This window comes from Mchenga conophoros, linkage group LG5 (genome assembly GCF_057382185.1).
Source record: "Mchenga conophoros isolate Kocher_MC1m ecotype Shallow Benthic linkage group LG5, M_conophoros_male_GT1.1, whole genome shotgun sequence".
NCBI classification, from domain to species: domain Eukaryota; kingdom Metazoa; phylum Chordata; class Actinopteri; order Cichliformes; family Cichlidae; genus Mchenga; species Mchenga conophoros.
In genome coordinates, this window is record NC_140530.1 from 10,202,220 (window position 1) to 10,228,220 (window position 26,001).

The following is a 26,001-nucleotide window of genomic DNA, read 5'->3' on the forward strand; positions in this document are numbered from 1 at the left end:
CCTTGTGTTGGGGGGGGGGGGGGGGGGGGGGGTTGTGTGTGTGTGTTTTTTGTCTTGTTTTTTGTTTTTATGGACATGAAGTCTGCCAATAAAGATTGAATTGAATTGAAATAAAGTTGGATTGGATTTCAACATCTTCTGGCCTGAAGTAGGATTTCAGAAGGAAAACCTAAATGCAAAAACTTTGTAAAAGGAATTGTGCTATGCACACAACCACAAAAAAATTGGGTATTTCCTTAAAAGAAATACACAACATAAAATGTGTACAATTACAAAAATGGTGCTTGTTTTTGTCCAGTGTGAAAAAGTTGGCACACGTAAAAAACTGAGGTGAGTCGTTAGTGTGAGTACTCTTCTTAAAGGACACGATCTGCATTGCAGTACCCTGAGTTTCAGTTCCCAATGCAGTCTTTCTGCAGCTTTTATTTTCCTCTCATTATATCCATTTATTTATGTATGTATGTATGTATGTATGTGTTACTTCACACTACATAAACATTCTCAGTGAAGCTACATTAATATAATTATATCATTCTTATAAACCTTGATAGTCACATTCATAAAGTATGGAAATGAAGGAACAAGTAACACATAACTCTTACACACACACCTCATACACAACAGGTTTCAGGTGTTTATTCAGGGTAAACATAAAAAGAAAAGAAAAAAAAAGAGCAGTTTTCAATCAGCAGTACTTCATCTACTACTATCAGGAAAATATATATTATCATACACACATTTTTAAAATAATTATCTAGTTAGAAAATCAGCCTCCATAAAATTGGTTGTTAATGTTTATACCCCTTACTTCTCAAAACTCGTGTTATGTAAAGTACGGGTGCACCAACATGTTAATTCCAGCTGTTCTGCCTGGCAAATGACACATTTACTGATTGCGGTGGATGATGTTTTTGTTTAAAATTTAAAGAAAAAGAAAGCGTGAAGATTTCTTTGTTTCCCTGAAACACATTATGGAATCAAATGTAAAAAAAAACCACAAGAAGTCATAAATTTCACAATCGGTGCATCCCAAACATACAGTGATCCACAGATCCAACAGTAGCAGAGCTGACTACCTATCCTTGTTGCTACGGAGATCGGTCGTCAACGGGTCGTGCTGAATAGTTTGGTGCAACATCAGAGCGAGGAGACCAGCTCTGTTGGTCATAGCAGTCCTGACATTACGTTCCTGTTCAAAGAGCTCGTCCAGCTTGTACCACTGTGTGGGGGGGAAGGAAAAGAAACAGACCAGTGTGGAAGAGCCAGTGTTAGTTATTTAAAATGACAAAGTCACAAAGAGATTTCCGTCTCATCCCGGGATTGAGCTGCTCTGCCTACTTTAAATCCTTTAATTTGCACAGGTGAATGTAAAGGCGACCCCCCACCCATTTCTACTACTCAGCCGATACAAATCTGCTGTAACCAGACCGTTTTTGGCCCACTACCTGCATTCCCCAGAAAGCTGCCCAACATCTCACCTGATCTGACACATGACTTTCTTTGACTTTGTTTGAACTGTGCAAGCTTTCCAAACTACCGCATCAATCGTGAAGTTGGACTCACCACCCTGACGCGCTCCAAGTCCACCTCGGCTCTCCTGAGCTTTTCCCAGTTGTAATGTTTGTTGCACTTTCTTTTGGAGACTCTGCAATATTCTCCTGTCGGCTCAAACACATTCTTCACTAGAGGGCACCCACACACCTCATCCACAGGCACCTGTGGACCGATCAAAAGAAAGACAGATTAAAGTCTCCACATTGACTGCACTTTATGCTTAGTGGCTTCCCGCTGCCACTTCTTTGCTTTTACACCAAGAAAGCTGTTTTTCTGACCTTTGGATCTCTAGAATGCTCTGGACACAAAACCTGAAGCCTCTTGCAATATGTCTTGCTTTGTGGATTGTACACGTCACAGAAGAGCCTGGTTGCGCTGCAAGAAAAAAAAAACATCATCTTAGTAAATCATCCAACTACAGAAACATTCAAAAAACCTAAAGGCAGCAATGAACTTCACTAACCCTTCTATCCTTGTAGGGTACATTGACCCGAAGGAAGTCTGGCTCTCATACTGTTAAATAATCAGAAAAATAAGTGTTTAGGAAAAGAATGAGCTTGCAGCAGTATCAAGAGAAATGAAAGAAATGATCACCTTTGCATAGCATCTCTCCATATGTCTGAGTGCCACTTTTGGATTGATCGGGTGACTGCAAGACACGCAGAAGATCTGCAGATCTGTGTCCTCGCTGTCGCCTTCATTTACCTGCAAACAGGAACCAAACCAAATCTAGGTGTTCCTTCTGTTCTTCATCTCCAGGTTCAAATAAACAATCAATGCCTGAGACGTGCGCTCACCTCCTCGTCCTGCTGAACCGCCTGCTGCTTCGCTTTGGCGATGATGCCCTCCAGTTCGTGGAAGCGTCGCTCCATCTCGGTGAGGCGGAGCCGGGCGTTCTGCTGTTCCCGGCGTATCCGCTCCAGCTGCTTCTTACCGTGTTCCTCGGCAATGCAGGGGCTCTGCTGCCACTGCTGGATACGCTGAGGGAGGATCTCATAGATCCGGCTGACAAGAACAAAGATTTTAAAACTTTAAAAAAGTGAAGTAAAGATGTCAAAGAAAATTCCAAACGCTTTTCCAGTAAGTTGAGACAAAACAAAAGCAAAAAGAAAGTCTTACTTGGCGGCCAACTTCATGCCGCAGTCCTCAGAGCAGTATTTGGAGTTGGGTCTTGCTCCCGCCACACAGTTCGGTCCCAGGCACTGACGCTGACCTCCGCTATCTCGCAAATCCCCCCTCTCACTGTGCCTGCTTCGGTCTTTGTGCTTCTGCTTCTGCTTGTGGCGACGTGACTCCTTCTGAATGTTTTTTTTCCAAAAACAGATGTTACCATTTTAACACGCGGCAGCTCTTAAAATATCATCATTTTCTATGAGAAAACCAGCCTTACTTTCTTCTCAAACTTCTTTTCTCGTCTCTTGACATGCTTCACCTTTATAGCTTTCTTACGCATGACAGGACTGAAGGGCACCTCGTCTTCGTCCTCACTGGCCCACGCCTGCATAAGAGGAGTGATTGAGTGAGTGCATGTAAAAGTGAGTTTTTTCTTCTCACTGTCGCCAAGTGCTCACTCATATGGGGCTAACTGTTGGAGTTTTCTCTTTAATATTTACCTTACAGTATGAAGCGCCTTCAGGCAACTATTGTTGTGATTTGGCACTATATAAATACAATGGAGTTGAACTGAATTGAACATGCAACAGCGTAATGTGAATCGTTCTCCTACCATGCTGTCGTCCAGTCCTGCCGTCTTGTACTGCTGGTAGAGTTCTGCCTCGCTGTCGTAGTCCTCAGAGTACCGCCTCCGTCTGTGGTGGGAATTGTCCCTCCTTTCTCTCAGAGAGAATTCCTCATCCTTCACACGCAGCATTTTCTGAACACAAGATTTATAGGAATTTAGAAAAACAAACAAACAAAAAACAACCTTTTGATTTACACCCTAGTTTTGATGTCCCTTGCACGTTAATGTGTAACTACTATACTATTACACTCTATGAGGCACTGTTAACACATTATGGAGCTAAAGGGACTTACCCTGGCTCGCACTTCACATTGCCTGAACCTGCACTTCTGTCTGATTTTGTTGGGGCCTCCAAACTTCTTCATGTCCTTGCAGAAATCACACTGAGCACAGTCTTCAGTCCTCCTGCAAGGCTCACATTCCCCGCACATCCTCACTGAACGCTTTACCTGGGGGAAATTAACAAGAGGCAATAAGAGCCAGGACATCCTGGAAAACAAAAAATGAAATCCAAAGCAAAAAATGTACAGACTTTACTAAATTACATAAGACTATGAGGAAGATCAGCCAACCCCAGCCATGCATGTATCGAATCCACCTCTGCTTATAATGACCACAATAATACAACTTACTTTGGATCCACGCCGCCTTTCACTTCTATAGTCTGGAGTACTTGGAGTGCTGTACTGTCTTTCACCTCTGTCAGAGTCGGGTTCCTTGTCACGATTTTTCTTTGATCTGTATTTTACTTCCAACAAGGGGTTTTCTTCTGGTGATCACAAATACAAGGAAGAGGGATCTTGTTCATTTCCAGGCAAATAAAGAACCAGAGTGAATTTTATTTTATTTAAAAAAGCAAAAAATAAATAAAGAAATTATCATCACCTCTGCATCTCATGCAGTACCATTCCTGGATTGCCTTCGCTATTTTCTCAGTGATGTTAATGCAGTGGCCATGGAACCACTCATTACAGTTGTCACAGCCACTGTCGCCGAGAAACAAATGCATTTAATGAACAAGCATTTAATGTATGAAATACTTCTTCTGTGCCATATTAAACATGACAATACGGGTATAAATTTTGAGGTGACATAAAAATGTCATATCATGTATGAGACCAAGACAAATTTAGATCTAAAAAGACAATGTTCAAGATAGCAACACACACACAAAAAACATAAGAAAACTTTTTCCAATAAAAGTGGGAACAACAAACATGTTTTCACCGCATAAGAGCGAAAAGAACCCACATCACGTACAACAAGGCTATGGAGGAGGAGATACTAGCAGCTGGTGGTGTGTGGCCCAGATGTAAAGAATTGACTCCCCCCAGGCCTCACTCGCACACTCACTAGTTTTGTACCGTCTGTCAGGAACAGGAAACAGTGGTTGGAAATTACCGTTGGTGTTACATGAGGGAAAAGAAAGGCTTTAAGCATCTGGGTAAAAACTAGAGATGGATCGATCCGATATTACGTATCGGTCCGATACTGACCTAAATCATTGGATTGGATATCGGAGAGAAATAAAAAATGTAACCCGATCACAAAAGCATCTAACAAAACTTGCGACATGGCGTGACCCACCTCTTGACCATAGCACGTCGGAGGAGTGCTAAGGTCGGAGGAGCGGCTGTGGTGTGCGAGACCTGTCGGTGGTCTGGTTGAGCATTTGGAGCCGCTATGAGCACCCAAAGCGGCATTTCATCTCCGAGAAAGTTATCCCAGAGAAGTAAAGCAAGTGTGTAAGTTAATTTCTGAAAGTTTGTAAAGAATTCCCACGCTAAGCTTCACAACCGATATATGGAGCGACCGCCTCTTCTTCTCTCCTCCTCCCTCTCCTGTTGTTACTTGAAATCATAAAACTGATCAATGATAGGCTGATCGGCTTTTCTGTTGCAAACTCCTGCAAACATCCCAGCCCTGACATCACTTCAGGGTTTCCATAGTGTAGTGGTTGTCATGTTCACCTCACAGTCGAAAGGTCCCCGGTCCGTAACCGGGCGGAAACATGGGTCTTTGGGGCAGGGATAGCTCAGTAGGTAAAGTGTTGGCCCTGTGATCGGAAGGTCAGGGGTTCAATTCCCCTCAACGGCTATGGTACCGTCCCTACACACTGCTCAATAGCAGCCCGTTGCTTCACTGAGTGAATGTGTTAAATGCAGAGAGGAATTTCCCCACGGGGGAACAACCAAAGTTTTCATCTGATGTAAAATGTATAGAAATACATTATTGTATCTAGAAACTATTATTCTAATAGTTAGTAGGCTTGTCCTTTTTTCTTTGGGAAAGTACCATCTGTGCAGTCTGCAATTCTGTTGAAGAAAGATGTCAAATCTATTTAATTATTGTGGAAATATAATTGACGTCTGTGCATTTGTTTTACACATGCATTAAATTAAAGTCGATTACATTGATTAAGCATTATGAGATGGAGGGTGGGAGGGTGGTTCCTTATGTTTTTTGCTGCGAGTTGGCAACCCTATTAGTTAGGGGAAATATTAAACAACCTAAGTACTCTTTAAAATACCAGAATAGGGAGGATGGTGTAGGTTTAAGTTTATTAGAATGATCAGTATTGCTGAACTATGAAATATGGGTGCAGTGGATTTTTTGCATACAGGTATAACAGAATAGCTTTAGTTTTATTTTTTAAAACTTGAGTATGAGTTTTATTGATTATAAAACACACTATATCAGATTCATTTCGGTATCGGCAGATATCCAAATTTATTATATTGGTATCGGTCATTAAAAAGTGGTATCGTGCAATCTCTAGTAAAAACTGGACCCATGATGAAACACTACAACAAGTAAAAAATATTCTTCATTTTTAATATATGACAATACTGTGCAGACTGCTGATGAGTTACACTGCCTTGGCTACTTTTGTGCTTACATTTGATCTATGCTGGGTCACTACTTTTGCACTATAATGCTGCTGCTGACACCTTGGTTCACACTGACAATTAGAAAAAAGCTGATAGGAAAAGAAGGATGGAAAATGCCTGGAATTTAGTTACACTTGCAAATACTGCTTCCTCCAAACTGCAAGCATCAATAAAATGTTACAGTATTGTTTTCTAGATCTGTGCATATATCCTTATTGGTAGTTTTCTCGAAATAGAAGATCTTCATTTTTTTTAAAAAATCTCTGATAACATTGCTGAAGCTAGCGCCCACCCCTACTGCGCATACTGCAAATATAAAACTGATATATACTTACATCATGAAGCAGTTGATGTCTGGTTTCCGACAAATACAGTAAAGAGGTGCGTTCTCCCCCTCCATACCAGTGTTCTCAGGCACTGGTACATGGTCAGTGTCAGACACTTCACTGTCCTACAACATACCACATAGGACCACATTAGAAATGACATGTATGTAGACATGCTAATTATACCTGGCTAAATGGATGCAGTAACAAAATGTTACTAACTACTCTAGTTATTAGTTTCCAGATGTGTGCAGTTGCTCCAGTCTTACTGACAGTATACTGTTTCAAACACCAGTGCCAACATTTTATTTTTTAAATCTTAGTATGATTCTGCACCAAGACTTGTGGCCTGTTGCTCGGTAACTTATTGTCTGACTACATTAACTACAGTTCATAAACATCATTCATTTTCTCCTACTTATTTTATTCAGGTTGTATTTCAGCTGTCATAGGGCAAAAGTACACCCTGGACAGGTCGCCAGTCTGTTGGAGGGTTATTAGAGAGACTCAGACAACCACTCACACCAACAGCCAACTAACCTAACCCCGCGCATGTCTTTGGAGTTCAACACCAGTCTGGCCGAATCACAGATAAGCAGGGTGTCTGTGCTGCAGAGCACAGCTGTGTCAGAGACTCTCGACATCAATGTAGCGTTAAGGATGCGGAGCGATGGGTGCACTAACACAATGTAAATATTAAAGTTCTCGCCATTGTCAATATGCTGTTGCGCCCTTGTTCGTATTATTGCAACCATATCTCGAGTCTAGCTTACCCTAAAAGTTTGGAGAGAATTGGTCTGTTAATAAACGCGATCGATTGTTTGGGACTGCTCTAGCCATCACGTCGCATAAACAACTCTACTTCCGGTGGGAAAACTAATTAAGGGTAAAGTCGCACTAATAACACCTACCACTCACGTTCATAAGCATACACTATGATCACTTCCGCGCAGTAACGTTGTAATAAATATAATCCCCGGTAAAGTCAATTAGCGAACACTACTGGCATGTAATGCCAATGGCGACCATTTCACAAACTGTAGAAAATGCTCAAAATGTGGTCGGCACCAAAAGTGAAGGGCTGACAGTTGTGTTTATATACGAACCGTAAGCGCTAATGTTGGTTAGCATCAGCTAAAGCGAGGAAGTTTGACACTTGCAGAGGCAGTGAACGCAGAGAGAGCTTAAAAACGCATTGTGGGGTTTTTTTTGTTTAGTCTTTGCTTCGTTGCGTTGATTTGGGATTTGATTTTTTTTTTTTTTTTTTTTTTTTTTTTTTGCATTAAGACGTTGCACACAAAATTACAGATATAACGGTGACTTAGCTGCTCGTTGGATAAACCCATGGACCTTAGAAAAGATCAACACTACTCGGATGTAAGCACCCGTGTATAACACAATAGGCAAAATTACGCTTGCTAACCTTTCCACATCACAGGCTTCACATTAAATAAACATTTTTTCAAATACTCACCATGATCTGAGACCGTTTAAATATTTTGTTACTCTGCAAATATGGCAGTATGAAGCTAAACCTTTAGCTTGACGGCTAAAGCAATGCTAAGATTTACACGGAAACGATCAGCGGACATCGTCAAAGTACTATTGGTCTACATTCTTCTTCTATGGTAGCAGCCTGGGCAGAGTAACAGCCAACTTTAAACTGCGCCATCTGTTGGCACATATTACAGTAGAAAACATTATTGCGACAACACGTTTTTTGGGGAAAATAACAGAGATTGAAACTTTATTGATAATTTGTCCAAGTTGAAAAATGCCCTCCTCCAAAAATATCACGTGACAACCTCATTGCCTTACAGAATTATGACGTCACACACGTAGAATCTTACCACCATTCTTTCCTTTGATCCGTTGACCCTTAAAACCTATAAATAGGGGTGAAGAGCAACGACTTTTAGTCCGTTTCTCGCAGCCTTGATGTGTGCAGCATTGAACCGTTCGCCAGAAAAGCCTTTTGAAATATTTGGATCCTTTGCAGTTGTAACTGTATCCAGACCCAACATGTCTCAAACAAATCCAAAGGGACAAGAAGTTGACCCATACGCTCTTCCCTGGGATGAGCCACTAGACTCTTCCCTTTCCTCTCTTCCTTGGTGTGACCAAGTGGAACTAGAGGAAAAGCGTTTGGAAGAAATGGAGGATGAAGCGCTCAGAAACACAGAGAAGATTAAGTTCTTGATGGAGGAAAATGAGCGAAAGAGCGCTGAACTAAAAAAGTTGTCATACCAGCTTCAAGAAAAGGAAGCTATTATTGAGGGGAAACAACAGGATCTCCATGACATGGACAAAAAGAACCAGGAGCTCCAAGGAAAGCTTGATGAAGCCCTGCAACAAAATAAAAAACTTGTCCAAGAGAAGAAACAAGACGGCATGAAGAAGAGAGGGCTGCACAGCAATCTCCAAGAAATGGAGCTAATGTACAGTGTAGACAAAAAAAGGCTTGATCGCACACTGCAAGAAAATGAAAAGCTTCTCAAAGAGAAAAGGCAAAAGGAGTTAAAAGAGAAAGAAATGCATTCCAAGCTTCAGAGCATCAAGCAACACATTGAAAGCTTGCAAGGAAAGCTTGATCAAGCTCTGCGACAAAATAGAAAACTCCTCCAAGAGAAGATGCAAGACAGCACGAAGAAGAGAGGGCTGCACTCCAAGCTCCGAGACATGGAGCTAATGTACAGTGTAGACAAAAAAAGGCTTGATCGCACAGAGCAAGCAAATGAGAAGCTTCTCCAAGAGAAAAGGGAACAAGAAATCAAACAAAAAGAAATGGATTCCAATCTGCAGAGCATCAAGCAACAAAATGAAAGCTTGCAAGGAAAGCTTGATGAAGCTCTGCGACAGAATAAAGAAATCCTTCAAGAGAAAGAGCAGCTGGACAGAAAGCAGGGAGACATGGAGTGCCAACTCCAGCTCATGGAGGGAAACAACAGGATGCTGCAGGTAAAGTTCGAAGAGACACTGCACAAATATCAAGACCTGCTTCAAGAGAGAGAACAGCTGGTCAGTAAGCAGAGAGAAGAAAAACTTCTTCTCCAGGAGTTTGAGAAACAGGAGGCAACATCTAAAGTGCTGAAAGAAAGGTTGGAAGAAAAACAAGCTGAAATAGAAGAAGTGGAGAAAAAATGCAACAAGCTGCAGAAGCAAAACACCGAAACAATCGAGGAGCTGAAAATCCTCATCCTCGAGAAAAAGGTGCTCGTGGAAGAGCAGCTGAAGAAAAAGAAAAAACGCTTCTGCTTCTTCTGGAGGAGGAACACTCCTTCTTTCAGTACTGCCAATGTCACCTCTTCTTCCCCCACCTCTGCTCCAGCTTAATTCCCCCCCCCCTCCCCTTAACTACTAACACCTCTCCCATCTCCCTCCCCTCTTTTCACAGTCACCCCCCAACCAGTCCCGACAGTTGACTGCCCCCTCTAGAGCCTGGTTCTGTCATAGGTTTCTTCCTTTAAAGGGAGTTTTTCCTATCCACTGTCGCCTAGTGCTTGCTCAGAGGGGATTGTTGGGGTTTTCTCTCCTCTCTCCCTTTACTTTCCATCCCACCCACCCCCACCTTTTCTTTTTTCTTAATAATTGAACAATAAAAACAATTGGCCGCTAATTAAATGTGTCAAATCAATGTATTTATTCAAGAATACAAGAAATGGGTAATAGCTGCATGTGTGTTTGTGTGTGTGCATAATATGCATACTTTACGTGTTGGATCCAAATCCCACAAGGAATTAAATAAAACAAGAAGACAAACAAAAACAAATATTTCTCTCCCTTCCCAGGTCAGGAATCAGGATGAGGAAGAAATGAGGTCAGATCAGTGCAGGTTTTTGCACTACTGACATAAAGTTTCTGCTGATTAAAAAAAGTATGTCGATATTTCTGAAATACATTTGCAAACAAATAACTTTGACAACTTGTGTTTTTTCATAAAAGAAAAAAGAAAAATCAGAGAGCAGAGCTGGTAAAACAGCTTAGCTCCGCAGGTTACAGGAGATCAGATGCCAAATACTTTTCATGACAGTCTTCGTTATTGCATAAATCTCCCCTTTTATCATTGATCAGTAAATCACTGCATATACATTCATCTAACCGTTATAATTTCATGAGTAAAGACTCTCAGATGACTGAATGGCGGTTTTAGTAAATGTTGAACTTTATTGTGATTTCTATTTTTAGAATCAATAGCACACATTTTGATTTCGTTTTGCAAGCTGCTGATTTCACACAGATCCACTGCCCAAACGTGCCTTTGAGTTTTTCATCATTTAACAAGAATAGGCTCAGGCAATCATTGTGGAATTAGGCTTAGCATATGTGACAGTACATGGCACAAAATAAACAAGAGGTTTCAATGTATCTAAATTTTTGTTGACTATAATGAAAATATATACTCTTTAGTATATATTAACCACTGGATGCAAAGTAATATATACAAAGGAAAACTTTCTGAATCACATTTAGTTTTACATTTCAGATCACCATAATAGGATAACCACAATCCACAAATCATTCTATGTTTGAGTAGTTTACAGAACCAGTAGTTAGTAACTACTGGTTCTGCTAACTACTAGTTAGCAGCCGCAAGTCTGCTGCTTCAATTCAAGCATTGTAAGCATTCCTTTATACACAGCATTTCAGTCAGGTTGAGGTCTGGGCTTCCATGCTGCAGATTTCCTGCTGTACTTGGGGTCATTATCCTTGTGCATGGCCTAATTTAGGAGAAGCTTTAGCTGTCGGACAAACGGCCTCACATTTGAGTCTAGAAAACTTTGTCATGCAGAGGAGTTTGTCACCTTGCAGCTGACAATCTCTTGTGGCTGCAGAACGAGCTCAAATCATGACTGTTACGTTTCGGTGTTGTCAGTGTTTTGTTTTTGCGTGACTGTCATGTGTTTCCTGTTTTACTTTGAAGGTCTGTTGTTATCTTAGTGTGTTCAGTTTACGTTTCCTTGTCTCGTCAGGTCTAATTTGCCCCAGCTGTGTTTCCCTCCTGTGGTCCATTCCCTGATTGCTCCTTCTATGTATTTAAGCCCTGTGTGTCAGTTGGTCATGGTCGCGATCTCCCCCGTGTTGTAAATAGTTTGGTGTTTTGATGTAAATAAATAGTCTGTTGTAAATAGCTGTGAATGGGTTTGTTAATATTTTCGTTTGAGACACCTTCGTTTTGGGATTTTGGTGGAGAGCTTTAGTTTGTTTCTCGTGTGTTTTTTTTTTCTTATTTTTATTTTCATACGTTGCACGCCGGTTGCCTAGGCCGGGGTGTAACAATGACCCTTAAACCAGCATGCTTGACAGCTGGTTTGAGCATCCGCTATGTTTTACATACAGGGAGTGCAGAATTATTAGGCAAGTTGTATTTTTGAGGAATAATTTTATTATTGAACAACAACCATGTTCTCAATGAACCCAAAAAACTCATTAATATCAAAGCTGAATGTTTTTGGAAGTAGTTTTTAGTTTCAGCTATTTTAGGGGGATATCTGTGTGTGCAGGTGACTATTACTGTGCATAATTATTAGGCAACTTAAAAAACAAATATATACCCATTTCAATTATTTATTTTTACCAGTGAAACCAATATAACATCTCCACATTCACAAATATACATTTCTGACATTCAAAAACAAAACAAAAACAAATCAGCGACCAATATAGCCACCTTTCTTTGCAAGGACACTCAAAAGCCTGCCATCCATGGATTCTGTCAGTGTTTTGATCTGTTCACCATCAACATTGCGTGCAGCAGCAACCACAGCCTCCCAGACACTGTTCAGAGAGGTGTACTGTTTTCCCTCCTTGTAAATCTCACATTTGATGATGGACCACAGGTTCTCAATGGGGTTCAGATCAGGTGAACAAGGAGGCCATGTCATTAGTTTTTCTTCTTTTATACCCTTTCTTGCCAGCCACACTGTGGAGTACTTGGACGCGTGTGATGGAGCATTGTCCTGCATGAAAATCATGTTTTTCTTGAAGGATGCAGACTTCTTCCTGTACCACTGCTTGAAGAAGGTGTCTTCCAGAAACTGGCAGTAGGACTGGGAGTTGAGCTTGACTCCATCCTCAACCCGAAAAGGCCCCACAAGCTCATCTTTGATGATACCAGCCCAAACCAGTACTCCACCTCCACCTTGCTGGCGTCTGAGCGGGACTGGAGCTCTCTGCCCTTTACCAATCCAGCCACGGGCCCATCCATCTGGCCCATCAAGACTCACTCTCATTTCATCAGTCCATAAAACCTTAGAAAAAACAGTCTTGAGATATTTCTTGGCCCAGTCTTGACGTTTCAGCTTGTGTGTCTTGTTCAGTGGTGGTCGTCTTTCAGCCTTTCTTACCTTGGCCATGTCTCTGAGTATTGCACACCTTGTGCTTTTGGGCACTCCAGTGATGTTGGAGCTCTGAAATATGGCCAAACTGGTGGCAAGTGGCATCTTGGCAGCTGCACGCTTGACTTTTCTCAGTTCATGGGCAGTTATTTTGCGCCTTGGTTTTTCCACACGCTTCTTGCAACCCTGTTGACTATTTTGAATGAAACGCTTGATTGGTCGATGATCACGCTTCAGAAGCTTTGCAATTTTGAGACTGCTGCATCCCTCTGCAAGATATCTCACTATTTTTGACTTTTCTGAGCCTGTCAAGTCCTTCTTTTGACCCATTTTGCCAAAGGAAAGGACGTTGCCTAATAATTATGCACACCTGATATAGGGTGTTGATGTCATTAGACCACACCCCTTCTCATTACAGAGATGCACATCACCTAATATGCTTAATTGGTAGTAGGCTTTCGAGTCTATACAGCTTGGAGTAAGACAACATGCATGAAGAAGATGATGTGGACAAAATACTCATTTGCCTAATAATTCTGCACTCCCGGTACGTCTGTAGACAGCTCTCCTGACCTCCTCTGCATATGATGATGATGATTTAGACTAAATTTGGAGTCATCACTCCATCAAACCTTTTGCCCCTGACTTTCAGTCCAGTACCTGATTAACTTGGCATACTTCAGCTTCTTTTCCTTGTTTGCATCCCCTAACACAATCCCTGCTAATGATACCATGTCCCAGCAGTCTGTCTTTTCCTATCAAGTGTTAAACTTTGAGTTTTTGTTCTTTCTTTTGAGATATATATGTATTCAGTCATTGGTTGACACACCATTTAGTCACTGATAGGCTGATACAATAATATGGCTTCACGATTTCTTGTTAAGATTTGCTTATTTATAGTAAATGTAGGCACTACAGTAGTATAAAAGTACCACTAATATTAGGTAGGACGTAAAAGGTTATTTACATAAGCAAATATATTACATTTTCGGTGTGTCTCCCCCACTCACCTAACGCAAACACACTCACAGAGAGGGAAAGAGAGAGAGATGGAGAGAGACAGAGAGTGAGAGAGATTGTGCACGACGATGGCAGCAGTTACACCTCCACCACTGAGAGATGTGATTAAGGCTGCGTGTTGGATTGTCCTCTACAAAATGCTGTGAAATGTAAGTATGCCTTGTTTCCTATGAAGCTAATAAGGAGAAATAAACTTGACAGACTTTGTAGATGCTGACATATTTCCAAAGCACAGTGTTCAAGTATTTATGGCTTGTGACTAATAATCTTCAAATGTATTAAATATACCAATCTAAATATGTTACTTTTGACACATTGCTTTTTACTTATTCTCGCGTGCCCTTACCTTACCTTGTAGATTGTCTCTGTCATAAATTTCATCAAAAAGCAGAAATGTGGATAAAATGTTCTGTGTGAAAAATGTCAAAGATGGTAAGCACTACTTCAAGAAATTAATTTTTAATGAGTGCAAACTCAAGATCTCACTTCGTCATATTGCTGTCAGGATATGAGTGTACTAGCTTTCATCTACATTATGAATGTATCTAAAATGGAGATAAATAATAGATTAACTTCCCAAGATGTCCACTCATTACTGACAGCTACAAAACCTCAGCTAGAGACTCTGGCTCTCTGGTAGTGGCACAGAATGATGGCAATGGCTTTTCATTACAGCATTACAAAGTCATCTATTCCAGTTTAAGAGGAGAAATGATCTAAACATAATAATCACCGCTAATCTTTAATTAAATATGTCATTTAAACATTGTTTTCCATATTTTACAAAGACAGAGGCAGATGACATATTCAAGTGATTGCAACGATGGATGACATGCTCAAATCTGCAGATACGACTGAAAAAACGTACAATAGAAATGCTGACAAAGCAGAGCTCCACGATCCACTACCTGCTATCTCAAAGTTGCCCGTTACACGTGATTCCACTGCAGACCTTACAGGTATGCTCACATGAAACAGATAATAATGAAAACACACATGCTTAGTAACCCGATTCCTCCTTGTTTCTGTGCCTCCAGAATCTTTGATTGAAGTCAATAGTTTTTCAGAGCAGATCTCCACTGAGGACACCGAATTATCTTCAGTGGACCTCTCTACGAATGTCTTCCCCCATAGAACAGTAGGTACGGTTACCTGTGAGTTCTTTGTTTGTAATTTTATCCTCTGAAAAAATGTTTTCACAAGAATTTCCTCTGTCTCACACAGAAGCTCCCAAAAAATGTAACATGCAAAATATACCGAAGTCAGGAGTGACCAGAGCAGTATCTATCTGCAGTCCACAATCTGTGGAAAAGGAGCAGCCAAAACCTCGCAGCGCCTTGCTGCCGTCCTCTCTGGAGGCCAGCACAGTCCATGAATTGAACCATCCACCCAAACCAAAGGGCAAGAGCCAAGAAAGCCTTAAAACCACTTCTGCTCACACCGACCCAGGCGCAGAGGGTAAGGACAATAAACTTTAGTGAAATCCTATTTCAACTTATTGTTCCGACATATCTGTTTTCTCTCTGCATCTTTCCTCACTAACCCTTCTCTTCTATGCGAGACCTTTGTGCTGCAATCCTCATGGCCTGCCTCTTCTGCCACCCACTGGACTGCATCCTGTCCACGCTGAGGGGGTTTAACGGGTGCGCCTGGTGGCTGTGCTCGTCCTTCTACGACTGCGAGCCTCTCCTGGGGGTGATGCACCACTGCAACCTCTGCGGGTGTCTGGGTGTTTCTCGCTGCTTCCAGAGCGACTGTCCGCTGTGCGACTTGTGCCTCCAGGCTACAGAATGCCTGGACCTCGCTATGGAAATCTCTCAGATGCTTTACCACTGACGCCCGCTGCCAGAAAATAAAGCACATCCACACACGAACCGATGGCAATCATTTATTTGTTAAAAATCTCAAAGCCAAATTGCAGGGACAAGACATGTTGCTTTGTAGTTAACAGTCGGTGTGAGTATGAGTCACTGTGTATATGCCTGGTTAAGACAGGGTTAATATTGTGGAGAAGAGTAAAAGCTGAATAAGTACACAAGTTCTACTCCGTGATTTACGGGAACACGATGAGAAACGCTGAGTGATGGAGTGGAGCTGCTTTAAGCTGAAAGGTACCTCCAACGCTCTGAACGATCAGTGGAGAGCTTAAAAAATTATTGTAACCACCAATCAATGCCACTCAAAGCTATGATCTAAATATATTTTTGGCTGTTTTAACTAAAAACAGCACCATCAGTGTTAGAAAAAACAAAAAAATACTCAAACACACATTCATTAACTGTACACAAGGTTCGGTAAGCATGTGATGAAAATAAACCCTTTCTAACGTTTGTGACTATTTAATGGAATAATAATTACCTTGAGGTTTCATTCAACAAAACATCATACATTGTTATAACAGAAGTGAGACTAGTGGTTGGTTTAAAAAAAGGAGGTCTGAGCCAACTGAATTCAGACTACAATGAGCAGGAATCCATTATTAGATTATATCACTTTTCATCATCCAAAAAAACAAACAAACAAAAAACACCCCACATATTTATTAGAACATGCTAACTGGTTAAAAAAAATTACTCAGTGATTACCAAAGTTAATGGAGACAAACTGACAACACACATTAGTCTGCAGAAACTACTTATCAAATGATCAGGTATAAAAAAAATTGTAATGAACTACAGTACTTTTGTAAAAGGAGAAAATTGTTCTGCATTCCCACTGACTTTAAAAAAAAAAAAAAAAAAAAAAAAAAAAATATATATATATATATATATATATATATATATATATATATATATATATATATATATATATATATATATATATATATATATATATATATATATAAAAATGCTGATTTGCAATTTGTAGCTACTCTGGAAGAAATCCTGCTTTGGCTAACTAGCTGCAGCAGCATGTGAAGTTTTTTCACGGCCTTTAAGGTTTTATTACAAATACATGCGACCTGGGCCTTAGTTGTCCGCTGTATGTAGTAGTAATAAAAACAGACACAAGCTTTCTTAAAATGCATAGACTGCCATAAAATAAGGTGCAAAGAACTTGCTCAAAATAAAAGACTCTTATTTACAATGTGCTGTAACTACCACACAATGTGCCAATTCACTTTTTTACAGAGATCCCTTCTGTAGTTGCTGGTGATACAACCCAACACGCATGAGTATGCAACTGCTTTTAACAAACCCTGATTCCAGTCAGTCTGAAGAAAAACAAAAAACCAAAACACACACACATGAAATATATGCTATATATTGGCATTTCTTGACAAGTTAGTTGTGCCAAACATGTCCTGTCACGAAAAAGAAACCTCACAGCTTTCTTCCCTACAAATATGCATATAATAAATTCAAGCAAACCATATATCCCTCTTAAAATCTCTGAAGAAATCTTAACAACTATTTAAGAATGTATCATTTCTTAATGCTAGGTCCATGCCCCTATTGTACAATATTGCATTTTATACTAAGATTGCATTCAGAAACTCAGACATAATCATCTGATGTCTGACTGGCTCCTAACAGGAACAATTATAATGAATTTGTGTAGCAAAAAACAAACAAACAAACAAAGAAAAAATTGCTGTCTTCTGGTGTTAGTTTTGTTCATAATTATAGTTAAATTTGACTTTTTAAAGTTCAGTTGTGCAGTTCTATAAATAGGCTATAGTTGTTTAAGGATAAACTGCACTTCCTGACATTCTTGTCCCTACGGAGTCTCTGACCACACGCAAATCATCACAAGTCCTCATCCATCTCAAGGCTGCTCCTGCGACTGCTGGTTTTAGAGGCACCCGGTGACAAAGGAGAAAACAGTGGCTCGCCAATCCTCTCTGGAGACAGAGTGCACCCGTCATCCATAAGTATGTCTCCCAAACCCATATCGGAGTAGAGGGCGGAGGCCGGGGGGTCATCGAGCTCAGCGAAGCTCAGGCTGCCCAGGTCCAGCGGACTACTTATGGTGAGTCCGGCGGGAGAGTCTGAGGAGGGTGGGGACAGGAAGGAGGCAGGCAAAGGTTGTCCAATGGCTGCCGGACCGAGGAGGTTCTGGTTGGAGGCTCCTCCTGTGTTGGGAGCCAGAGACTGGCTGCTCTGTGGAACTGTGGACTGCTGCTGGAGCAGAGAGGGGTCGGAGCTCAGAGCAGAGACGCTGTTGGAGTTTGAGAGGCCGTGAAGCCGTGCCTGCATTTCCAGTTCCTGAAAACAAGAACAGCATGTTTTCTAATCAGATGGCCAGAAATCACTCATGTCATTATTGCATAATCTATTGCACTCCTATATTGCATAGCTCCTTTTATGTTTTTGCATTGAAAAATTCATTCCACGTGTTAAACTTTACACCCAAAAAACTGTCTAAACAAGATGAAACACAGATGGAACAAAGAAAGTCTGAATTTTTGGTTGATCCAAATTTGCAATAAGGAAGAAAAATAAATAGTTGAGAACTAGATGAGAACTAAATAAAGCAAACATAACATTTTGTGGATTTCACCTACAGTATTTTGTGCAAACTTTATGTCTGAGTAAACCAACAGGATGAGTGCAGACACTTCACAGACTTACTGTATGTATTACAGTAGTGACGACAGTTACACTGACATTTCTTCAGCAAGACAAAGACCTTCTTTGTTTAGAAAAAATATGAGTGAAAAGACAACAACAGAGCAGGGCCAATGACGTGGAAGTCACTACATTTATGAAGACAAGCAGTTCACGCCCTGCTTACATTTCTGTCTACACCTAAACAGCAAAGGTGGACAAATGGCTTTTGATTTTCTTTGACTTTCAAGGAATATGCACCATTGTTCCCCAGACACATCCATTCAGATCCATTCCTATTTAGACGCATTCTTAGTCTGGATGGCACTACCTTGGCCTCCTGTAACACTCTGAAGAATCAATTATTTTTGACCAAGAATGTTTTCTTTAACAAGAAAATTAAGAAAGCCTTCTTTTCTTTGCCGAGTAAATCGGAGGCATCCTTTTTCGGAGTGATGTTGAAATACTTGTTCATACATAAGCTTCTAAGATGCACTATTCTATTACTTATTATAAGGCTGTTCTAAAAGCTCCCTGAAAAGCCTTCAGAAGATGGAACTCAAGAGAGCATATATGTCCATACTAGATATTTGTTTTTAATGGCTGTAAAATCCACAGTTAGCAAGCCCTCGAAGATCAAGCCATATCATGACCTCACTGCAAACCCACCACATCAACCCAACAAAGCCATGACCGCAATCTGGTCATGGCAGATGTCTGCCCATTGTCAAGTCTGGTTCTGTTAGAGATCTCTTCCTGTTAAAATGGAGCTGTCTCATACAGCCTCATCCGATTGTCAGGATTCTCTCACTAATGTCTTCATCTTACAACAAAACACACTTTGAGATAACCATTCCTGTAAAACAGCGCTACATAAATAAAACTGAACACCGACCTGGATGCGTAACATTAAGGAGTGGTTGGCTTGCTCCAGCTTCTTCTGCCTCATCTCAACATCCTTGGCTCTCTGCTGCTCCTTCTGCAATTTCCTGATGTAGTCTACAGAAGCCTTGAGAATGGTACCTTTATTCCAGCGCATCTCTCTGTCATTGTTGCGATGTCAGTAAAGACAGGAAAGACAACAGAAGCAGAGGACAAGATCATGATTTATACACCGCATGTGTGGCCCCAAGGCATTAAAATTCAAACAGTGTAACTTCATGTGAGCAGTGGAAAATGAATATCCCACTTACGGGTCTGATGACTTCGGTATCAAAGCGCCCAACTCCTTTATGCGGTCATTGATATTGAATCGACGCCTCCTCTCAACTGCAACCAACAAAGAGAGGAAGCAAAGGCACACGAGGTTATCTCTAACAATCAGCTGGTATTAAGCAGAAGTGTACGAATAAGTAAATAGGATGTTGTGATTCTGAATCTGCATTGCGGTCTATATTTTTATTGTAATCATATTCAAACAAGAAGTTAAAAAAAATGACCTCAAACAAAGGTTTGACTTACTGAGGTTATGATTGTCTTTCTTCTGCCTTTCTTTCATTATTGCTTTGGCATCTGCATCTGACAGACAAAATGTTAGTGTTCATGTTACGAAAAGCTAAACTGTTTATTAAAAAACAAATAAATAAATGAAACAGGACACGTGTTTATAAAAAGAAGTTACTATACCAGTAATTTCCCTTTTAATTTTTGGAAGATCAGCAGGGCAGGAGTTGCTGACAGTAAGAGTAGGCGCTGCCATTCCCGGGCTATGGTACACATCCAAGAGGTTTCCTGGGAGCTGCACAACAAACAACATGTTCCAATATAGGTCTTAAATAGTACCTGACTACTCTGAAGCAAATGCTGCTGCTTTCATTTAGAGCAATCGGTTCTGTGAGTTCAAAATAGACTCAAAGCAGGTTTCTGTGGATCAGACAAATGCTATCAAAAAGAAATGGCTGCTACATAATAACAGCAAAGAAAAACCCCACCATTTATATTCTATTGCATATCAAAGATGAAGACTACCCAGTGCCAATTCAAAAATCAGAAAAAGCCTTTTTACCTCAGTCAGCTTCTTTTTCTGGCCCTCCAAAATCATCACCATAATCCTCATTTTTTGCTTTGCGGTGAAATTTTGGAAACCTGTTTCTTCCCTGCAGATTACTTCTTGACCTGGCCGTGTACTTTTTATGACTTTGTCTCACTTCTCTATGTCTTGTATCCACTGATAGCTTTACCCTGCCCATGAAACACTTCTGTGACAAATGGTAACTGAGTGCTACAAGTGTATATTTGCTCTTACAACTTTCAGAATTCCACACATGAAAGAGACCGCCCATTCACAGAGCGTACTCACTTGGAGCTGTCTGCGTTATTCTGTTACTGCACTATTAAAGAAGAAGCTCTAAACTGGAGAGGAACCTTCAAAAAGGAAGTTCAGGAGAGAACAATAAATGCATAGTTCTTCATACCGTGCTAGGCAGCTGAAGACCTGAGTCTATCAACGTAATGATGTCGTCATTAAAACTGGATTCAAGGCTAATAATGTCATCGATCACATCGTCAATCTAGAAAAACAGACAATGAGACAAACGTGGCAGAAGGTAAATGGTGTGATAGTAATGAATATGTATTTACACTGTATAAAAACAATCCAGGTGGCAACACTAGACATCTGAGCCCAATGTGAGAGCTTTAAAGAGGCGTCATTTGGAAGACAGTGATGCGTGCGTGAGACGTGCTGGCACGGTTATTCTGCCGGTGCAGTATTTAACATCTTATTGTGACGAAAGGCCAACGAGAGTATGACAACAAAGAGCATGCACCCTCACAGTGGGACCTTCAGGCACATTGTTACAGAGCAAACACAAGCTAATTGAGCAAGAAGAAAGCAACAGATATTCAACTTCCCCACAAAAATGCGCTGGAAGTTTCCAAAAAGGAAACTACTGAAAAGGTTATGTAATCTGCTGTATCATCAAATGAAACTCGCACACAGGAAATTTAACTACTGGTATCAATGTTGGAATTCCCCTTACTTCTTCCTTGTTGGAGCCGATGTTGAGCAGCGCCATAGGACTATTAGGGGCGCTGCTGGCAGTAGGGGCCACTTCTGGGGCAGAACTGGACTGGGGGGCGGGGGACAGAGACAAGGTCTGAGGAATCGCCTTGTTTCCCAGAGTGGTGGAGAGGTACTGCTTCACCTGCTGCCTCTGTGCCTGCTGGATGTGGTACTTGGTGGGGTTCTCCAAGTGGGTCTGCACCTGATCATTCAAACAGCTGTTAGGGGCTGAGGGGCTGGTGGACTGACACACACACACACACACACACACACACACACACACACACACACACACACACACACAGTGCTAAAAATTTAAAACAAAACAGGTCGCTCTTACTTTCAGCACCTCCACGGGCACCTGTGCTGGAGGGGGCCGGGCGGCATTAGGTGGCAGAGTGACAGAGATAGCTGGAGTCGAGTTGGTGGCCCGAAGCTGAGAGGCAGATGCCTGTTGTTGCTGAGCAAGAGCCTCGCGTCTCTCCTGCTCCTGGGCTTGTTCCCGCATCAGCTGCTGCCGCAGCAACACACGTGACGACATGGCTGAGACGGATCCAGGGATCTAGGGATGGACCTGTAGGACAGCATGCGATGTTATTACACCACTCAATCCACAAATCAGAATCCTACACTTTAATATTCTGATGAGAATTCCAGATGTCACTGCCAGGTCTAAAATACATTTACATAGAAAATGCTTAGTTTGGTTTGAAATAATCTGAGTAATTAAGTTCCAAAGCCATCAGAAGTTTGTGATATGACCTGTAGAATTCAATACATAATTGTACAACTTAACAAAACTGTTTTCATTAAAAATGTTAACAAATTACTTTAAAATGCCAAACAAATCAACACCATTAGTAAGACTGCAACACCCCCGAAAGCTGTTGGTTTTCAATCAGTCATTTAAATACGTTAAAATACGTTAAGATCTTGAATTAGTAGTGGGACTGTTACTTAGTTACAATGGTACTTATACAAATCTAGTTTCTCTAATCTGCTGCCTTTAAAGCTTCTTCAAGCCCCGACTTCTTTATTGTCATTTTCACTTCCCCTTTTTTTAATATATACCCTCTGTTATGTCCGGTACAGTTGTATCTGTTACTCAGAGACACAGGAGACTCAAATAGATCTTGTTTCAACCATGCTCAGCAGTCCCAATGAGCATTACAAGGTTACTATTGCAACAGAATTATTTACGAATGTGAAGAATTGTGTAACTGTATCTCAGCCCATTTTTGCACAAAGATTTGTACATTTGTTAAGGGCTCTCCAAGTGCCTGCTTAAAAGTGTACAGAAAACTGTTGAAGTGCATTTAAAGTATGTGTGTGCATATAAGTGCATATATAAATATTAATGGCTGAAAAGACAAAGTTTGGCCCAAGAACTGGAGACAACTTAAAAAGGCCAACTGGTCTGCTGCTTACATTTCTTTGTTGCACTTCAGCCACAGCAGATCTGCAAATATGTGTATCTGTTTACATCTCCAGCACCTTGTATTAGACCAAGTTGGCACTTATATATATATTTACATAGATTAATACACCTTTTTTTTGCACATCTGAATACTTCAGAATTATTATTTTTTAAACAAATGTAATTAAACATACATGGATTGATATTCTATTACACCACACTCACACAGATATTTTGCAGAAAATTCTGAAACCTTAGTAATTCCATACAAGAGAAGTGATTTCTCAGAAAAGGAAAAACATCAGCTGGGCGTTATGCCAAAAAGTGACCATCTGCCAAAAAATTTCCGATGTTTCTATGCATTTTTTATGTGTCATTTCTTTGTAAGGAGCTTTGAAAGAAAAGTGACTGGACTTCTTTAAATTTCTTGATGTTTCACCTCTCATCCGACAAGCTTCTTCAGTTCCAAGAGCAACTGGTGGAAAGTCCCAGATTTTTAAACCCTATTGGGAGTGTCCCAAGAGTGTTGTTAACCCACAATTGATCATGATGTCTATGCTTATATTAGTGAAATTACTGTAAACATGAGTGTTGGAGTGGGTGTATATATAAAAAAAGAAATTACCTCTTTTGCAAGTTACTTTATGAATTTGGCCACTTAAAATATGTTTGCAGAAACAGACACTTATTCTGATGAAAATTAGCAGAAATATTAAGTAAGTAAAGTTCTATTTATATAGCACCTTTCTAGATAAAAGATCACAAAGTGCTTCAAACAGGGATGACAAAGTATAAAACAAAAACAGACAAAAATTAACAAAATGTCATTCTAAAAAAAAAATTAAATTAAAAAATGTTATGTTATATTGTTGCTTTTTTGATACCCTCTGGCCCAGATCACTCTTTAAAAAGATATTTTTAATGGCAGTGAGAGTGTTTAGCTAGATAGATAAATTATATATAAAAATCACTTTGTCAAAAACGGATTGGATTGCAGCTTCTACCTGGTGATGGGGATATTGTTTGTGGCTCAAAGTTAAGAATATATCTCATATATATTAACATAAATATATATAACATATGTTTCATAGATTATAGGCCAACATGTCATTTACAGCAGTTTAAATACGGGCATTTTTTGGCAAATACAGGTGTTGTGCCAAAAAGTGATTGTCTGCCAAAAACTGATTTCCGGTATTTGCCAAAAATTTATTGCTCGTATTTAAACTGCTATAAGTAACTTGTTGGGCTATAATATATGAAACAGATGTCAAATGCATCCCTCATGGATGACATACAGTCATCTTGAGCCACAAACAACATTCGTGTAACAAGGTAGAAGCCACAATCAGTTTTTGGCAGTGACTTTTATATAATCTTTATTTTTGCAGTTAAAAACAATCTCATTAACATTAAAAATGTCTTTTGTAAGAGTAAGTTGGCCAAGAAGACAGCAGAAATGGCAGCAAATATTACAATAGTTCTGTAAAAATATTTTAAGTAGGGATAAAGGACCGGATTGGTTATAATGTAAGTACAATAACACAGAGTTGTGAAGATACTTGAAAAACTGATAATTTTTTAATTCTATATATAACCCCTTTGTAAACCCTGTTCACCGAAGTCTATTTACGAACATACGTAAAGATATTACACATAAAAAAAATACACGGAAACATTGGAAATCAGTTTTTGGCAGACAATCACTTTTAGGCAGACGAACACCAAAGGGAGTTGGTGTCACTTTAAGCCATTGAACTGTAACAGTTCGACAGTTTTTATCTTGTCTGCGTGTCATTACTCACTGACAAGATAAAAACACCACAGATGGGGAAAAAAATACCCGTGATCATCCTTTGTCTATTTTCTGCGAGCGTAGTGATTAGTTTAAGATTGTATTGTTGCTTGAAGTGTGTCGATAATTTGGTCGAGGCAGACTGAGTACAGACCCCGCCTACTCGCCGCACGGCAGGCGTACGCGTACTTTTGTACTGTTTAATTTATACTGCTGCTCATTCCTGTGCAATATCCCATCTGCCCGCCCCCCACATTAAGATTTTCTTTATTTAATCACTAGTGTGTACATACATTTATATATATATATTTAGTCAGTTAACTGAAAATCTTTTTCTTTTACTACATCTTTTTAATATTTTGCTCTTACTATTTTTCTATTTATTTTTTATTATTTTATTTTATTTTTTTCTACTGTACCATTCTGCTGAGTGACTGTCTTCTGCTCGTCAAATACATTTCATTGCGATGTTGACCCTGTGCTAACTTGCATATGACAAATACAACTGAAAACTGAACCTGAAATAGTGGTCGCCTACCTTCTTAACAGAGATTCCCCCCTGACAACATAAAAGATCCAATTCAGTTTTAACAACATCATTTAAATGGGTTAACTCTGGAACCATTTAGACAGACAGTTGGGAGGTTGCTGTTTACTTTACACATTTTTCGTAATTTCTATTTTTGGCGAGCTAGGTTCTATCGTCATGAATTGGCGGTGTTCGTTTGACAGCTCAGTGCTGCTAACGGGCCCAGATCAACGTTATGTGAGGACAAGCAATTCAAGCTAGAATTTCCATCGTATACTATTTACTTTGAAGCTATCCAGTGATAGTCCACTTGTTAGAAGGTTGCTATTTTAGCTGAAGGCAGTGCTATTTCAGTACTCGTACGACCCCTCGACGGCCAAGTAAAAATAGGAAGTTGAATCTGAGCTAGCTAGCCCTCATTGCGACAAGCTAACGCTACACAGCTACATACCTCTTTCAGATTAAAGATACGTACTACCTGATTAGTGTAAGAGGAGTTACAGCCACACATCCACTGAGTCCTTCGCTTTCTTTGCCATTTCTTCAGATCCGTGAAAACTAACTTGATAGTCACTAGCCTCCGCTCTACCGTTGTTTACCTCAGGCCGACGGCCTTACGTCATCTTACGCAACTTACCCGGAACTTGTTAATTTTAAAGTTGTATTTTCAAAACGATATCTTGAATAAAGTGTCCTCTTATAGTATTGAAGTGCTGCTATAATTCATAAATGTGACACATTTTAATCTATGTTAGTCTGCCAATAGTGCCGCAGAGGTTAGCTATTCAAAAAAGTAAAGAAGTAATTCTTAGTATAAGTATTACATCAATAATATTACA

The 26,001-nt window shown here is 40.2% G+C and overlaps 4 protein-coding genes across 5 annotated transcripts; 2 read left to right on the plus strand and 2 right to left on the minus strand.

Annotated features, from left to right (window-relative positions):
- Positions 1–611: 611 nt before the first annotated feature.
- Positions 612–8,119, minus strand: cxxc1b (CXXC finger protein 1b). The gene is made up of 14 exons (XM_085273149.1): positions 7,987–8,119; positions 6,522–6,637; positions 4,181–4,281; positions 3,928–4,064; positions 3,589–3,744; positions 3,281–3,427; positions 2,945–3,052; positions 2,674–2,852; positions 2,352–2,559; positions 2,149–2,259; positions 2,018–2,067; positions 1,833–1,929; positions 1,564–1,716; positions 612–1,219 (listed from the first exon to the last, which is right to left on the minus strand). The coding sequence occupies exons 1-14, from the start codon at positions 7,987–7,989 to the stop codon at positions 1,073–1,075; spliced, it is 1,713 nt and encodes a 570-aa protein (XP_085129275.1). The 5' UTR covers positions 7,990–8,119; the 3' UTR covers positions 612–1,072.
- Positions 8,120–8,159: 40 nt separating this feature from the next.
- LOC146573774 (uncharacterized) lies at positions 8,160–10,822 on the plus strand. The gene has a single exon (XM_085273150.1). The coding sequence runs from the start codon at positions 8,451–8,453 to the stop codon at positions 9,843–9,845; it is 1,395 nt and encodes a 464-aa protein (XP_085129276.1). The 5' UTR covers positions 8,160–8,450; the 3' UTR covers positions 9,846–10,822.
- A 3,101-nt stretch (positions 10,823–13,923) lies between these two features.
- LOC146573775 (uncharacterized) lies at positions 13,924–16,040 on the plus strand. Its single transcript, XM_085275512.1, has 5 exons — positions 13,924–14,016; positions 14,656–14,826; positions 14,905–15,009; positions 15,092–15,325; positions 15,429–16,040. The coding sequence occupies exons 2-5, from the start codon at positions 14,691–14,693 to the stop codon at positions 15,701–15,703; spliced, it is 750 nt and encodes a 249-aa protein (XP_085131638.1). The 5' UTR covers positions 13,924–14,016; positions 14,656–14,690; the 3' UTR covers positions 15,704–16,040.
- Positions 16,041–16,721: 681 nt separating this feature from the next.
- On the minus strand, positions 16,722–25,816 carry tfe3b (transcription factor binding to IGHM enhancer 3b). Of its 2 annotated transcripts, none has more exons than XM_085273153.1 (9): positions 25,641–25,816; positions 21,762–21,995; positions 21,399–21,623; positions 20,832–20,927; positions 20,044–20,155; positions 19,879–19,929; positions 19,611–19,686; positions 19,313–19,460; positions 16,722–18,075 (listed from the first exon to the last, which is right to left on the minus strand). In XM_085273153.1, exons 2-9 carry the CDS (start codon positions 21,960–21,962, stop codon positions 17,617–17,619), a joined length of 1,368 nt encoding a protein of 455 aa, XP_085129279.1. In that variant the 5' UTR covers positions 21,963–21,995; positions 25,641–25,816; the 3' UTR covers positions 16,722–17,616. The 2 variants fall into 2 exon arrangements, with proteins under 2 accessions (XP_085129279.1, XP_085129278.1); XM_085273152.1 differs by having other exon boundaries at positions 19,879–19,935; positions 25,641–25,814.
- Between the last annotated feature and the right edge of the window lie 185 nt (positions 25,817–26,001).

Excerpts from the sequence above, each read along its gene's own strand:
- LOC146573775 (XM_085275512.1), top strand. The coding sequence starts at position 14,691 with ATGGATGACATGCTCAAATCTGCAGATACGACTGAAAAAACGTACAAT. Across the intron at positions 14,827-14,904 it reads TTCCACTGCAGACCTTACAG|AATCTTTGATTGAAGTCAAT; the intron begins GTATGCTCACAT and ends CTGTGCCTCCAG. Across the intron at positions 15,010-15,091 it reads CTTCCCCCATAGAACAGTAG|AAGCTCCCAAAAAATGTAAC; the intron begins GTACGGTTACCT and ends TGTCTCACACAG.
- LOC146573774 (XM_085273150.1), top strand. The coding sequence starts at position 8,451 with ATGTGTGCAGCATTGAACCGTTCGCCAGAAAAGCCTTTTGAAATATTT.
- cxxc1b (XM_085273149.1), bottom strand. Across the intron at positions 2,068-2,148 it reads TGGAGAGATGCTATGCAAAG|TATGAGAGCCAGACTTCCTT; the intron begins GTGATCATTTCT and ends ATTATTTAACAG. Across the intron at positions 1,717-1,832 it reads AGCATTCTAGAGATCCAAAG|GTGCCTGTGGATGAGGTGTG; the intron begins GTCAGAAAAACA and ends ATCGGTCCACAG.
- tfe3b (XM_085273152.1), bottom strand. The coding sequence starts at position 21,962 with ATGTCGTCACGTGTGTTGCTGCGGCAGCAGCTGATGCGGGAACAAGCC. Across the intron at positions 20,928-21,398 it reads TCGGCTCCAACAAGGAAGAA|ATTGACGATGTGATCGATGA; the intron begins GTAAGGGGAATT and ends CTGTTTTTCTAG. Across the intron at positions 19,687-19,878 it reads GAAAGACAATCATAACCTCA|TTGAGAGGAGGCGTCGATTC; the intron begins GTAAGTCAAACC and ends TGTTGGTTGCAG.